Source organism: Arachis stenosperma, chromosome 8, assembly GCF_014773155.1.
Source record: "Arachis stenosperma cultivar V10309 chromosome 8, arast.V10309.gnm1.PFL2, whole genome shotgun sequence".
Lineage (NCBI taxonomy): Eukaryota > Viridiplantae > Streptophyta > Magnoliopsida > Fabales > Fabaceae > Arachis > Arachis stenosperma.
Window position 1 is genome coordinate 53132378 of NC_080384.1, and position 15911 is coordinate 53148288.

Below are 15911 nucleotides of genomic sequence, written 5' to 3' on the forward strand. Positions count from 1 at the left end.
AGTGCAACTAGCATTAGAAATGATGTCAAGCTCTGGCTTGTATTCGTGTTCGTTAACACCAACAACAAACATGGGGGCATCTTTGCTGGGAGCAGAGATAATAACCTTCTTAGCACCACCCTGTATAATTCACAAAAGAACACTACATTAATAATCACACGACCACTCCAAAGTAAGAAATGAAAATAACACCCAACAGATTCACGCTTGAAAACACACTCAAAACAAGATCATCTACCACAGGGGACACCACAAAGAATTGGCATCAATCATAAAACAAGTACCTACAAAAAAAAAAGTGAATTATAAGGTACAAATGTAAGTTTACATATGTTTCTTTTAATAGAATGAAAGAGAAATTAATAAAGATAAGACTCATATTTTGAATAACAATAAAATAATAAAAAATAATTATAAAAAAAATTTATATTCTCTCTTTATACCATCCGTTCTGTATAGTAGAGTGCCCTCACAAAAGAATCATACAAAATGGAAACAGTATAAAGAGCCAAACCTTCAAATGGGCAGCAGCCTTGTCCTTGTCCGTAAAGACTCCGGTCGTTAATTAAGACTAAAAAAACAATCAAAAAACATGTTTAAAATGTACTATTACTATTAGCATCTAATCAGTATTCAGATTTTACAAAGGAATTCTCTCAAAGCCTCCAAAATAGGCAAAAACCTTCCCCCTTCTGTCACTGTACACATAATCATTTTTGGAAAGTATTAATCTCCATCTTTAAACTCATCGAACCCCTTTTTTTTTTTTTTTCTATTTTTCACCTATTCGGATTAGTGGATTATACCTCAAACGACGCCGTTTCTCACGTCCACGTCGTTTCCTACTCCATCGTCACCGCCGCCGCCACCAACAACAACCGCACCACCACCGTCCTCCTCCTCCGGCCAAATCTCCGCCGGCGAACACTCCATCTTATGCCGCAGCTTCCAATCCAACGCCTGACACCCTCTGGAGCAGTAATTCACCTTACCGCAAACCGAACACCTTCGAAATTCGTGAGGGCGGGTCTCGGGTCGCCCGCACCCGATGTGCGCGCAAAGCCTAACCGTTTCCCAATCTTCCCCGACCCGATTCAAACCACTCTCAGAAAAGAAAAAACATGAATATCAACAATAGCCTGCAAGATTAAACAATTCATAAAAGCACTTTATACCCAAACTTTCAAGTCCTGTATCACTCTATCATACTAATTAGCAAGACAACATGCGCTCTAGGATGAAAATTTTGAGCCTTTTTATCTACAAAACACTACATCATGCACTACATCTATAGAAACTTTGTAATAATAATGATTCATAGACACATGGAAACAAAAAAATATTATAATCATCATCAGATAAAGCAGGAATAATATAAAGTATTAACAGAGATTAGCATAGTGACATCAAGAAAACTAAGATTAGCCTAGAAACATTCAAATTTTTTACATTCTAGAGTCTAGACTAAACTGTTACTCGTAATATTTTTTTCCCTTTAAAGGTATGCCAAAAGTAGGTGCCCATATGACATTGGTTAACTTAAATTTATGTATAAAAAAAATGAGAAAGTGAATTAAACATTTAATACTAAATATTAAAGTTGGCACTTGAATAGTTACCAAATTTTGATTATGTACTTAATACTCTTGTGGAACCAGTAAAGCCTATCTCTGGGATTTCATGATTTAATGTGATCAAATTACTGTCCAATCTAGGGAAAAAAGATACCTTAACCAATATTTACAATATTGTTTGCAACCTTCACAATCAGCTCCTTAAATTTATGTATTTGACAACTTCTACTCTATTGATTTGGTTGCATCTCAAAACAACACTCATAAAATAAAATTCACAAAATACAAACCAACTTGCCTTTTGCGTCTGTGACATACATACTATAGGAGCAAATTAACTCATCAAAGACCAAAACAGTTTCAGAATGAAATTAGACAAGCTCCTCGTTCACGTATTGATTATCACACATAACACCAAATTAGAATCATTATATCCATAAACTGTAGAAGAAGGCATGCCACAGAATAATTATCTATACACAGAATAGAAACCATGCCACAGAGGAAGGCAAATTGGCCAACCTTCAAAGGCAGAGACATGTCTTAAAACAATTGAGAAATAATTGCCTGTGCATAGAACACTTAGATGGATTCTGCTCTATCAATTGAGATGTCATCTTTTAAATCAAGTACAATTTATCTAAGTGCTCTATCAACAAACAATAATTTCTCAAAATAATCTCAGGTTACATAATACGAGGCTGACAGAATTAATTCTATGCTGTTGCCTCCATCTCTCAATTATAATATCTTCTTTGCTCTTAGCTTTAAGGTACTCATCCATGTCGTACCTTAATCCTTTGGACGTGGCCGAGAAAGACTTGTCTGAGTAACTAAAAGATTCTCCAAATTTACAGTATACATCCTTTCCAATATACTCTTCAAGGCATTCTGGGCTCCAACTTCCACGACTGCTCACAGAATAGCTACTTTGATCTCGTGCCTTCGATATTTCCTATGGAAATCAATGAATTTCAATATCCAAGCCAAAAGAGGAGAAATATGAACTATGAGAAATCAGAAAATGGGGGGTCAAGATAGTGTGTATGAAATCTTTAAAATTTGTTTCTAAAACAAAGACCGGTCTTTCAATTCATTGATTATGCTGGCCATTTCGATTGATTTTTATTATTGTCTTTTGAAAAACCTTTTAAGTGAATTTGATCTAGAGTGGATTTATAACTTTTGAGAAAAAGTTAGTAATACCTCACTTCTAAAGAGAATCAAATTATAATTATTTGGATAAAGTATCTTTTTTGTCTCTAAAGTTTGTAAAAAATTTCAAAAATACCAGTTTTATTTTGTTTCAATTTTATCTAAAAATTTTTCAATTTGCATCAAATATTTCCCCTAACAACTAAATAGCTTAGCAAATGATTTATTCGTAGAAAATAACTTCCTCTAGAAAGAAAAATACAATATGCTTAAAATAAGTTTAAAAAAAAAGTCGCTTTTCAAAAGCAAATGCATCCAAAATCTTACTAGCTACTTAAAACCATCCAATTATGCAACAAATCAGGGGACATATTCGGACTATATGGTGTGCAGTGTGCTAGACTACATGTGACCATGTTAATATGACCAATCAAAAAACATGATCTCCGTGTTTGCATTGATTGAAACCAGGCTTGTAAGTCAGAATCACGGTATTTTTCCATATAGTCATGTTATTTCCGGGAAGAAGCAAAATAATTTGATCTCAAGCAGTGTCATTTGGAGAATAATTAAAGTTCAGTGACAACCTGAGTTGAACTTGCACTCTTTGGGGTCAAGGTCATCTGTGCTTTATTATTCAGGCTTGCTGCATGAGAAACATCATTACCAGTCTCCAATTGTAACCATGGCAAGGTAACCCCATCCGTTAAACCAGGAATAGATCTAGCTATTGGGGGCTACTATATGTTTCCGGCTTTATCAAACCTCCAACGGATGAGCTTGTATCACTCCTTTCTCCATCCAGGGAAGAAATATCTGTAGTATCTTCAACATTTGAAATAAAATCCTCAATATATATCTCAGCCTCCTCAGTTAAGCACATAGACATTCTGCTTCTATCGTTACTTCTCTGAAAAATAAAATACAATGGTTAAAAGGTCAAACAACAAAATCATTATCAGAATACTTAGTGTAAAAGAGTTGTCCACCTACCTGGCTCTTGATGGTTTTTGTGCAGAATTGTTCTTAGTAGCAGGAACCAGTTCATTAGCAATCTTTGAAAGTTCTTTGCCTCGCTGCTCCTCAAACACTATTTCAGCTAACAACTCCTGTTTTCGCTTCTGTGACTGTTAGTTCCAAACAGACAAAAAGTTTAAATTCATTATCTTGGGCAAAGAATAACTTCTAATGTCCATTATTGTATTTTAAAAAAATTATATCATCTGGTAAAGGCAAGCATGAATTGCAAGAAGGCAATTTTCCATAATACACTTAATTTTCAAGAACCAGGATACCATTATGAATAAAGAATAATGATAAGAATAAATCATTTGTTAAGCTATTTTATAAATTTACTAATAGTAAAAGCAAAAGAAAATCCGAAAATATCATATAGAGAATAGCTGCAACAAAAAGTCAGCACTTACCGATATTCACAATTTTATAAAACACCAACCAAAAGAATGTGAATGTTCTAGGGATGAAAAAGTTCATGTTATACGAATAAATAGGAGACCGTTTATCTTCTAATAATTTCTATTACCTGTTCCAGTTCACTTTCATAGTTCCTTCTAGCCAAAGAAACAGACTGAATACCTCTTGGTTTTGCCACAGCCTAAAAGTGAGGCGTTTCATTAGAGAGACACAATGCACGATGACATTCATATTAACAGATATAGAGAAAATAAACTCATGTAACAGACACATACTTGTTCAATTCCCAAATGCCTAATTTCTTTCTGAGTTACTTTGTGTGATCCATTATCCCTGACTGAATCTGCCACCTGAAGTGTTTTTTTTTTTTTTTTTCGAAACAGGAAGAATATTAGAAGTGAATATTATTGAACTGAGGTAGCTTTGAACAACTGTAATTCATCAACCTTCTTCTGTCGATAAACCACTTGTTTCTCGCTTCCATTCTTATTAAAGTGAACACCTGCTCCTTCATCATCCGTAAGAACTGAGGAATGACTCTGAAAAGCAATAGAAAGATTAACAGATTTAGCAAAATTACAAAAATATGTGCAATGAGATATTGAGAATAACATTAGTTTACTATTCCTTTTATTACTTTTATCTTAGACATTTTAAAAATTCAGCATCCAAACTATAGTAAATGTTAAAACATTCAAATCTCCTAGCATAGCATATTGTTTCAACTGATGCATCACAAGATCTAATTGGAAAAACTTTACAACAAACATTTGAAGTTTCACATAAAGAAACAAATACTAACATTGAAGAGAATACGATAAATGTAGTACTTACAGAGTAGCCATCAAACGGTCTCAAATCCTTCTGGCTTAGAGACTTCTTAAGACTTGGTCTTTGATCTGAAGCAACTGATTTGTTCATTAACTTGTTCCCATTATCAGTATTTTTCATACTCACACGACTTCTAGACTTCTGAGAATGATCCAGGTCACTCTGCCAAGAAAAAATCATACATGGTTTTATATTTTCAGTACTTTTCTAATGTGACATGTTATTAATAGTTATATCAAGGTTAGTTGACCGAACAATGATTAACCATATACATTTTAAATCTCTTTCCTTCACCAAATTCAAAAAAAAAAAAATGCATATCCAAATGAAAATGAACCATATATCTCTCAAAACAGTACAAAGCAACAACATTTGAAGTCCTAAATCATATTTTGCTTTCATGAAAACGTTTCTTACCGTGTTATACAAAATAAGAATAGAGCTCACACTCTGCTAAACTCAAGATATTGCCTGTACTTTCGTTCCTTTGAAGTGCATAACCGCACATATTTAAATTGAAATCGAAATCAAATTCAATCCTAGGAAATGTAAATTGAACACATTATAGGCAAAGCATTATTTACTTCTGACCTCAGAATCGCTAATTTGGTACCGAACAACCGAAACCGATCTCCTCCTCCTCGGATTATTCGCATCGGCGACTGTTCTTCCCCCGCCGATCATCTCCAGCTCCGGAGCCTTTCCTCGATACAGACCTCCCTCTCCTCTGCGACGTGGCCGGAGTAGCCTCCGAATCGAACCTTCCAGAACCTGAGGCGCGGCCTCGGTTCGCTGACTCGAAGAATTTTATATAACAATAACGTAAAAAGATTTAAAAATTAAAACTATTAAATATCCAATTATTATCAATTTGATTTTTAAACGTACCATAGATAAAAATAATAAAAAAAATTAAAACAAAAAATATATGAACACTATTCAATATTATTCATTAGTGAGACGTGTTATACAACCGGAACATGCATCTTTTGGAAAAAAAAAAAAAAAAGTATGCATCTTATTTTAATATCTAATATCAGGATGCATACTTAATATCAAGAACACATTTTTTTTAAAATTAGCTACCAGAACCACCAGGGGGGCCACCACCGCCATGACCGCCACGGCTAGCGTGGTCTTCATCATCACCGCCACAACAGAAAATTTTCCCAAAACAGAAGCAGAGTTCTCCCCGTACATCAGTCTCACGACGAGGAGTGTACGCGTCTTCGGGTTTACGACTGGCGGCCTCAGCCAAAAGGCTGGCCAAATTCGTCAGGATCGGCGAGGAACATCTCTTGGGACACTGTGTCTCGGGATTCCCCAGCCATAACTGAGTTGAGTGGTTGTGTGCAGAGAGAGCCCCGCATGCTGTGTTACAGAATCCTTCGATCATAACATCGTGGGCAGTCAATACGATATTCACTATGCCGCCATTCTCTGTACCCTTTGATGCCAGCTGGGAGATATGTTTTTCCGTCATTAGCTTTCCAAACGAGTAGTCATCCAGGACTTGATAAATGACCTTGAAATTTGTGTGTTTGGCGGCCGATGAAGGAGGGGAGTAGGATGTGATGAACTTCGAGATATAATCTCTCTTCGATGCAGTAAAGTTCCCATACCATGTAATGGTTGTGGGAAGAGTCAGGGAGTGAACATGGAGTACAAGAGAGAAATAAGAAAGAGAAATGAGGAAGAAGCCATTTCATGTGTAAAGAATGTCAAAACGAAGATGATATATATAGAGAAATTGATTAAGAAAATAAAAATGAAAATGAAATTGATTAAAAGTAACCATGAAATGAAAATGAACGTTGGCGTTTTGTGTCAGCTTCAATATCCAATTAAGTGGGAGTGTGATTAAATCCATTAACTAAATATGGAATGTTTTTGGTTGAAATTGAGCTATCACGAATTAAGCCATAAGTTATTCATATGCTTACTCCACTTGTCCTCACTAAAGAGTTTGGTTTTACTTTTTAATTTTTTTTATTACATAGTAAAATACACATGACATATTCTTAGTCAAGTCTATCATATTGTTGACGGATATATTTAGGATATATATAGTTTGAAATGTAAAAAATAAATTAATTTCAAAATTCAACATATAAGTAATTAATTCTATTATTCATACCTATTTAAAAATCCGTGACTTTATTTTAATACGATATACCATTAATTTAATAATTTAATTTTTAGACACTAACAATGTATAAGAATTTTACATAAATATAAAATTTTATATTATTACATTATCGAAATCTGTTAATTTTAAAATTCACTATTTAATTTGTTTGATGATCGTAATTTTTTTTTATACTGATTATATATAAACTCACTCTTAAATCAAAAGTTATAGTTTTAATTAATAATTGTGTAAGTATGCAACTTTATTTTTAAATGATAATTTTGAAAATTGCTATAAAAGGTTACACATATTATTAAATAAAAAACCAAAACATTAAACTTATTGAATCCGAAAGACAACATTGGCTTAATTAAAAGTTAAAACCAATAAATATTATTATTAATCCAAATTAAGAAAGCAAAACACATAACAGATAAAAATTAGGAATTACTTTTTATCAATAATTAGTGGTTTTTCTTACTCATTTTCTATTTTGTGGAATATTAATGGTAAAAAATGTAATTCGAAAAAATACTAAATGAAAGTATTTACTTTTGCTTTGTCGGTGTGGAAGTTGTTGGAACTTTTCTCAAATTGGTTTTTAAACACTTAAATAATTAAATAATGGGTTTTTAAACACTTTTCAAGTAAATGTCTCTTTCTCTCATAGTCAAACAATCATTTTTAGGAAATCCTTCAGCGAAAATGATGGGAAATGAAATTAAGCGTATGGTACAAAACAGACTTCATAAAAATCATTTATTGATGTAATTTATACGTTTTTTTGTTTATATATATAAAGATTTTCTTAGATATTTCACAAGTAATTTCCTTTTAGATAAATAAATTTCATTATATGTTTACACTTATATGTATTTTTAAAATTATTTATATTTTAACATTTTATTACTTATTTAATTGTCACTATATATATGTATGTCTCACTTATAATGATAACAAGATCAGTTTATTAAACAACTAAAAAAAATGTTTCACTTAATTTAAAAAATAAATTCAAGATAATTTATTATAATTTCGATTACATTGGTTTAATTTTTTCAATTTGATCCATTTTTATTTAAATGATTACAATTTGCGTGGTATTATTTGAGTTTATTTTTTATTCCAATTTGATTCACATTATTATAATTTAGATTGGATTTGTTCATATATTTTTTTATTTTAAATTTTTTATCATTTAAAATTTTAATTATTATATTATTTCAAAATCGAATTATATTCAATCAAAATTTTTAATTATTAAATTTTCTAAAAATAAATAATATAACCAATTAAATCAAATCACAATAATTTAAATATGATTGGATAAAAAAAAAGTAAACTGATGCAATTCAAATTACAATAAATTATATTAATTTTATTTTTTAAATTCATCTAGACTATATTATAAACACTTTTTTTTAGTTATTTAATTTTAGTTCTCAGGAGAAACAAAACATGCAGATAGACACATATTTTAGAGTTGATAAATATGAAAGCATATTAGACAAAAATGTTGTCATCTTGTGAGTTATGGTTTTTAATTTCATAGCAGATAATATTGAATGTGGTGGTTGATCTTTGTCACATTGATAATTAATCAACCAAATAAAATCATCACATTTGGTGATGCGTGTATTGTTAGCTAATAATGTAAACCTACTTATCACTAGAGTAAAAAATAATTATCACTTTCATACTATATACAGATCCATTTCATATTGTTCACATTTTCTCTATGAATACGCAATATATATTTTAATAATTTTTAGTACACAATAAGTATGTTTTAGAAATGAGCTATGGTTTAATTATATAAACCCCAATAATAGTAACTGTTTTTATTTTCGCTCTTTCTTATTGCTATACGCGTATTTCCACTTTAATTAATTTTTTTCGCTCTCTCTCACAGTTAGACAATTAATTTTCTCTGTCAACAATTGAATTAGGGAGAATAAACATTCAATAAGATAGGATAACCAAAATATCAAATAAATATTAAATAATGAATCAGACAAATTTGTTGCTGTTCCAATAATACTACAACAGGTATAAAACTAAATATATGTGGATATAAATAATTAAATATAGATAAACATAAAAAAACAAAGGAGGTGCAAGCAGCAGAAAAAAGGCATATATGTTAGAGTTATTATTTTATTGAAGAGTATATATATCTACGTCTGACAAATTTGGTCAAGAATATTTTTATTCTAAGAAAATTTATTATGTCAAAGTTTTTGAATTTTATAGAAACAAAATATATAAATTTTTATTATAATCAAATATAATATTTTTATTTAAACAAATAAATTTTTAAAAATATAATAAAAAATTTATATATTTTATTTTTATAAAATTTGACAATTTTAATATAATAAATTTTATTTTTTGTGATTAAATTTTGTTCATTAAAATATTTTTAATAAATTATTTTTTTATTGATTAATTAACGAAGATAAACTACCACATTTTTGTCTGATGTGCTTTCATATTTACCAATTCTACTTGTCTTTTGATAATAATTAAATATTTAATAGTTTTTATTTTCAACTATACTAACACAAAAATGATCATTCTTTTTTAAATTAACCCTTTTTTTTTACTTATTTATTTCTTAATATATTAATTTTTTAATGAGTTGAAAAATAAAAACAATCCATAATTCGAGAAGAGAGAGTAAATATTAAAGAAAAATAATTAGAAATTTTAACATATTTCTCTAATATCAAGTTAGTGTCTTTATTATTTAGCTGCGTAAAAATGGATCATTATAGAACTTTCACCAATATATTCAATGAATTAATAATTACAAAAATAAAATAAAATAAAACTCCCACTCCTTTACATTTCTAACAAAGTATTGATTAGCAAAATCCATTAAAAGAAAAATTGTTCAATCCATTCCATAGCATATTATTCCAGATGCAGAGCTTATACAACTAACAATTCCAATACCATAAATTGCAATCAATAATGCTGAAAGAATTGTATCAGGTCACATGTCAAATAAAAGAAATCTTTTAAATAAGTAGCTAGCATACTTATGGAATCAGAAAGACATAACTGTGTCATGCATACGATGGTATATACAAAAAAAATATAAAATGAAAAACAATCACTTTGTGTCCATGATCTAAAATTATTATTGTCCATGGTTTATACAAATTTTATTTTTTTTATTAAATTTTGTTTATTAAAATATTCTTTAATAAATTATTTTTTTATTAATTAAATTATATTTTTTTAAAAATTTTTTAATAATTAAATTATTTTTTTAAGATACTATTGAATAATTTTTTAATTATTAAAAAATTTGTTTTCTAAAGATGTGAAGAAATGAAATATTTTTTAAAATTTGAAATTAATCTATTTCTACTTATTTTTAAATTTTGATAAAATTATTAATAATTTTTAATAGTTTTATGAAACAAATTATTTATTAATATTAATTATTATACATATTAATAGTGATAAGATTTTTTTAATTTAATGTTAAAATAATATATATTAATATCAAAAAATTATTTGTAAAGTACAAAAATAATTATTAACAAAAACTTTGGTAAAATAATAATTTAATAATTAAAAATTATTGAAGAATATTTAAAAAAAATTAATTATAAAAATTTTTTAAAGAATATTTTGATAAATATATAATTTAATAAATAGAAAAATAATTTATTGAATAGTATTTTGATAAACAAAATTTAATTATAAAAAATAAAATTTTTGTCAAAAGATATTTTTATAAAATATAACTTATTTTTTTATAAAATAAATAATTTTTTTTTTAAAGTATAAAATAGAAATACGCGTATAGCATTAAAAAAGGTGAAAATGAGAGCGTTACTACTATTGGGGGTTTATATAATTAAACGTAGCTCATTCCTAAAACACATTCATTGTATTTTTTTATGGGTCGATGTAGTGTATACAAATGCTTGTTGGTAAAGATTTAAAGAGTGTTCAGTAAGGGACACGTGTGACGTTTATTTTGCATAATGGAGGTTGTCAACTCATTCATTTGGTGTATGCTTACTTGGTTAGCTTGAATGAGCCAGCCTAGCCAATGCAGTTACAATAATTTATTATTATTTTTGAAGTGGTTGGTAATGGGCTGCATGAATCGGTGGGTTGTGTTTTGGGTCGATTTTGTGGTTTTTGTGGAGAATTGGTGGTGGCAACAAAATTATTGGGCCTGGAGGAGTGCTGATGGGTTTTGGACATAGGTTAGCATTAAAAGAGGTAAGAGGTATAATGTGGCTGAGGTATTCCCACATCACAAATCAACTAAGCCAACAGCAGCACACAAAAAAAAAAAAATCAAAATATAATACACTACATTACTCACTCCCTGGTTGAACATGAGACATAGCACAGCCTGCATACATGCTACAACTGGTTCTAGGCTTGACTTGAAGCAACACACAAATAATAAGGGAATCAAACTCAAAACCATTAGTAAAGTGCCTTATAGGCTTGAAGATAAGAAATGAGATAAAGAAGAGGAGGCCATTACATCAGGGGTACTTCTGGGATAATTTATGGAGCCAGAGAAATTGCCGTCACCGCCGGTTTGCTGTTGAATCCCATAATCATCACCATCGATCATCTCGACAGTCTCACATAACAACACCGCAACACCATTCTTGTCCTCATTTGAACCTGGATGGTGGGTGGAAGAGACCTGTCTCCACGGGTTATAAATTGAAAGAAAAGGGGGGGGAGAGGGGAGGATAATGCATATGATGTAGTTGTCCAAGAATTTGAAATTTGAAAGAGGTAAACCTCTCTGTGCGTTCTACTTCCAGCTTAATGAATAAAGGGTAAAGACCTTCTGATTCAGAGAACGATCAACCAGGTTAAACTTCTCTGCACGGTACTTCCAGCTTCTCACTCTCGAGGCAAAGAAAGGGGAATATAGCATTAAAATTTGAATAAAAAGAAAGATTAATGGAATTGATATAAGGTGAAAAAATTGGAAAACAGGTTAAAAGCAGAGAAGATGATTAGATGAAATGAAGAATCGGGTGAAAAGAATAAATTTAAAATTTGAATTTGGAAATTTGATGATATACGGTGAGCTATGCTGATAGACGTCTACAGCCACAACAAAACATTAAGAAATGAAGAAAAGGAAAAATACAAAACATTAATTAACGAAGATAAACCACCACATTCGATATTATCTGGTATGAAATTGAAAACCATATATAACTTACAAGATGGCAACATTTTTGTCTGATGTGCTTTCATATTTACCAATTCTGCTTGTCTTTTGATAATAATTAGATATTTAATAGTTTTAATTTTCAACTATACTAACACAAAAATGACCCTTCTTTTTTAAATTAACCTTTTTTTTTTACTTATTTATTTGTTAATATATTAATTTTTTAGTGAGTTGAAAAATAAAAACAATCCATAATTCGAGAAGAAAGAGTAAATATTAAAGAAAAATAATTAGAAATTCTAACATATTTCTCTAATATCAAGTTAGTGTCTTTATTATTTAGCTGCCTAAAAATGGATCATTATAGAACTTTCACCAATATATTCAATGAATTAATAATTACAAAAATAAAATAAAATAAAACTCCCACTCCTTTACATTTCTAACAAAGTATTGATTAGCAAAATCCATTAAAAGAAAAATTGTTCAATCCATTCCATAGCATATTATTCCAGATGCAGAGCTTATACAACTAACAATTTCAATACCATAAATTGCAATCAATAATGCTGAAAGAATTGTATCAGGTCACATGTCAAATAAAAGAAATCTTTTAAATAAGTAGCTAGCATACTTATGGAATCAGAAAGACATGTCATGCATACGATGGTATATACAAAAAAAATATAAAATAAAAAACAATCACCTTGTGTCCATGATCTAAAATTATTATTGTCCATGGTTTATATAAATTTTATTTTTTTTATTAAATTTTGTTTATTAAAATATTCTTTAATAAATTATTTTTATATTGATTAAATTATATTTTTTAAAATTTTTTTTAATAATTAAATTATTTTTTTTAATAATTAAATTATTTTTTTAAGATACTATTGAATAATTTTTTAATTATTAAAAAATTTGTTTTCTAAAGATGGGAAGGAATGAGATATTTTTTAAAATTTGAAATTAATCTATTTCTACTTATTTTTAAATTTTGATAAAATTATTAATAATTTTTAATAGTTTTATGAAACAAATTATTTATTAATATTAATTATTATACATATTAATAGTGATAAGATTTTTTTAATTTAATATTTTTAACAAAAATATTATTTATATACTAAAATTAATTATTAAAATTAATCGATATATATTTATATATAAATGTATATTATTTAATTTATTTTTAATATATATTTATATTTTATATTTTAATAATTGATTTTAATATAGACTATTATATAAATATGTGGTTATTTTAATTTTGCATTTATTCCCAAATTCCAACCAAGGCAAAGGGGTAAATCTAGGTGATTGTGTAAAAGAGTGCACTTGAGAATCCAAATAGCTTACAGTAAGAAACTAGAACATACGCCTTTGCTTCTGGTGCTTTGGTCTTCTTTCTCACTCAAACACACAACAATGGCGGCAAGTAGTGCAGCTCCCAATTTGGAAGATGTGCCCTCCGTCGATCTCATGTCGGAGCTCCTCCGCCGCATGAAGTGTGCTTCCAAGCCCGACAAGCGCCTCATTCTCATCGGTACCAATTTCTCTTTTCAAATTAGGGTTTCATTCAGCTTCACAAATAAATTCTTTATTTTTTTTGTAATCTATATACTCCTGGTGAACCAAAATTTTATCTCGTGTCAAAAGTTATAGAGATTCTCGAATCTATTAAGCCAATTATTGATGTCTTCAATTATTAGTGAAGAAGAGAATCTATTTTTTTGTTCTAAACAATCTAAATTTATTCATGCTTTTCTATTTTTTGAATGTGTGTGAGAATTAGTATTTTGAATTTTAAAAGCTTTTTATAATCCTATTTATTTGTTACCTGTTCTCATCCTATGATAATGTTCTTTGTAATGCAAACCAAGATTTTTGAAGCACAGTACTAATTTTTTTTGTTTGGTGACTGAAATAAATTAAACAAAGAAAAACAAAATAAATAAAACAAGAAATTGCCTAAATAGAGAGACAGTTCCGTTCAAGACTACTCTTAAACTCCTCCCAAGGTGAAAGTAGCTCCACATGCGAAAGTTGTAACTTCATCGCCATCTTTGCCATAGTATCTGCCACCGTGTTTGCATCTCTCATAATCAAACGAAAGTCAACCTGTCAATTCCAATGCATGATATCTCTTATTTTGAGCACCAGTGGATCAATAAACCCAAAAGCATCTTGAGTAACAAGATTAAATGCTTCCACACAATCCGTCTCACAAATAACGTCTCGTTGACCCACATCCCAAGCTAAGAGATATCCTCTCCAAATAGCAAACAATTCTTCTTGAAGAATACTATTACTCTCAATCATTCCCAAATACCCTCTTTGCCAGCTCCCATTACAATCTCTAATAACACAAGCAAAACCAACACTATCACCCGAACCAAAATAACTAGCATCACAATTAATCTTAAAAGTACCAATAGATGGTGGATTCCAAAAACCATTTAGAGTAGAGGGAAGGGACATACGTTGTAATTTAAAAATATTCCTAAGCTCCTTTTCTGAAGTTAATGCCAGACAAATCACTTTTTCCAGAGGCCAAGTTTCATGGGGATTAAAGATATCATTATTCCTTGCTCGCCATATCCACCAAAGTCCCGAAAAGAACTTGAACGGATGCTCTCTGCTATGATATAAGAACCAGTTCTTCAAATCCAAAGGATGACAAGAAATATCCAACCTATGCCAGACAAGCTGAGCTTTTGGACAATCCCGAATACAATGTAAAACCGATTCCTGGCTAGAAAGACATCTTGGACACCTATCCGATGACGACATCCCTCTTCTAAAGCGAAAACTTGCAGTAGGAAGAGCCTCCTTAAGACACAACCAAGCCAAAAACTTATGCTTTTCCGGAACAAGCTGACGCCAAAGCCAAAGCCAATTCTCCCGCTCCTCCCAACCAAACAGCTGCTTACACAACCACAAGTAACCATTGCGTGAGTCATAGACTTTGGCAGCAGACCCACTCCAATACCAACCCACTTCCGGACCTGCTTGTTCATCTGGATTGTAAGAGAGAATATTATCTTTCAGATTTTGAGATAAAGGAGAATAAAGAGTATCCAAATGCCACCTACCAACCGACCAAATATCCTGTATCCGGAGATTCGAATAAGAAATATGAACATAATCCATCTCATTAGATAACCGTCCTTCTCTCCTCCAGCTAGAAAACCAAAAATTCTGGTTCAAATCTCCAATACACCAAGCAAACCCATCCTTCAACACTTCCCAAGCCTTGCAAAGACACCTCCAAATGGGAGAGTCCTTGTTCTTAGGATAACTAAAATAGTCATATAGAGTTGATCGGTATTTGGCATCCAACAATTGGACCCATAGCTTGTTTGGCTGCTGGAAAAAAGTCCAAACTAGCTTCCCAAGAAGAGCAATATTTACACAATAAGGATCTCTAATCCCCAAACCTCCATATTTTTTTGGAGTAACCAGTACCTTCCAACTAACAAGATTCAATCCTCTTCCATCAACTTGTCCTTTCCAAAGAAAATTCCTCATCATAGACTCCAATTTACTAATGATTCCTTTGAAAAAAAATAGAGACCTGCATCTGGTACGTGGGAATAGCAGCAGCAAC

At 30.2% G+C, this 15911-nt stretch overlaps 2 protein-coding genes across 2 annotated transcripts; both read right to left on the minus strand.

Annotated features, from left to right (window-relative positions):
• Nucleotide 1: 1 nt before the first annotated feature.
• LOC130946209 (uncharacterized) lies at nucleotides 2–5980 on the minus strand. Its single transcript, XM_057874882.1, has 13 exons — nucleotides 5969–5980; nucleotides 5586–5786; nucleotides 4998–5156; nucleotides 4610–4702; nucleotides 4439–4513; nucleotides 4273–4344; nucleotides 3723–3856; nucleotides 3317–3639; nucleotides 2366–2529; nucleotides 807–1139; nucleotides 515–571; nucleotides 239–284; nucleotides 2–120 (listed from the first exon to the last, which is right to left on the minus strand). Exons 1-8 carry the CDS (start codon nucleotides 5978–5980, stop codon nucleotides 3603–3605), a joined length of 783 nt encoding a protein of 260 aa, XP_057730865.1. The 3' UTR covers nucleotides 2–120; nucleotides 239–284; nucleotides 515–571; nucleotides 807–1139; nucleotides 2366–2529; nucleotides 3317–3602.
• Nucleotides 5981–6072: 92 nt separating this feature from the next.
• LOC130946211 (protein PHOSPHATE-INDUCED 1 homolog) lies at nucleotides 6073–6477 on the minus strand. The gene has a single exon (XM_057874883.1). It carries the CDS (start codon nucleotides 6475–6477, stop codon nucleotides 6073–6075), a length of 405 nt encoding a protein of 134 aa, XP_057730866.1.
• Nucleotides 6478–15911: the final 9434 nt, after the last annotated feature.

Bases quoted from the DNA above. Each gene is read 5' to 3' on its own strand.
- LOC130946209 (XM_057874882.1), bottom strand. The intron at 4,703-4,997 runs GTAAGTACTACA...ATTGCTTTTCAG, and splicing joins GACCGTTTGATGGCTACTCT to AGTCATTCCTCAGTTCTTAC. The intron at 4,514-4,609 runs GTTGATGAATTA...AAAACACTTCAG, and splicing joins TGGTTTATCGACAGAAGAAG to GTGGCAGATTCAGTCAGGGA.
- LOC130946211 (XM_057874883.1), bottom strand. From the start codon at position 6,477: ATGACGGAAAAACATATCTCCCAGCTGGCATCAAAGGGTACAGAGAAT.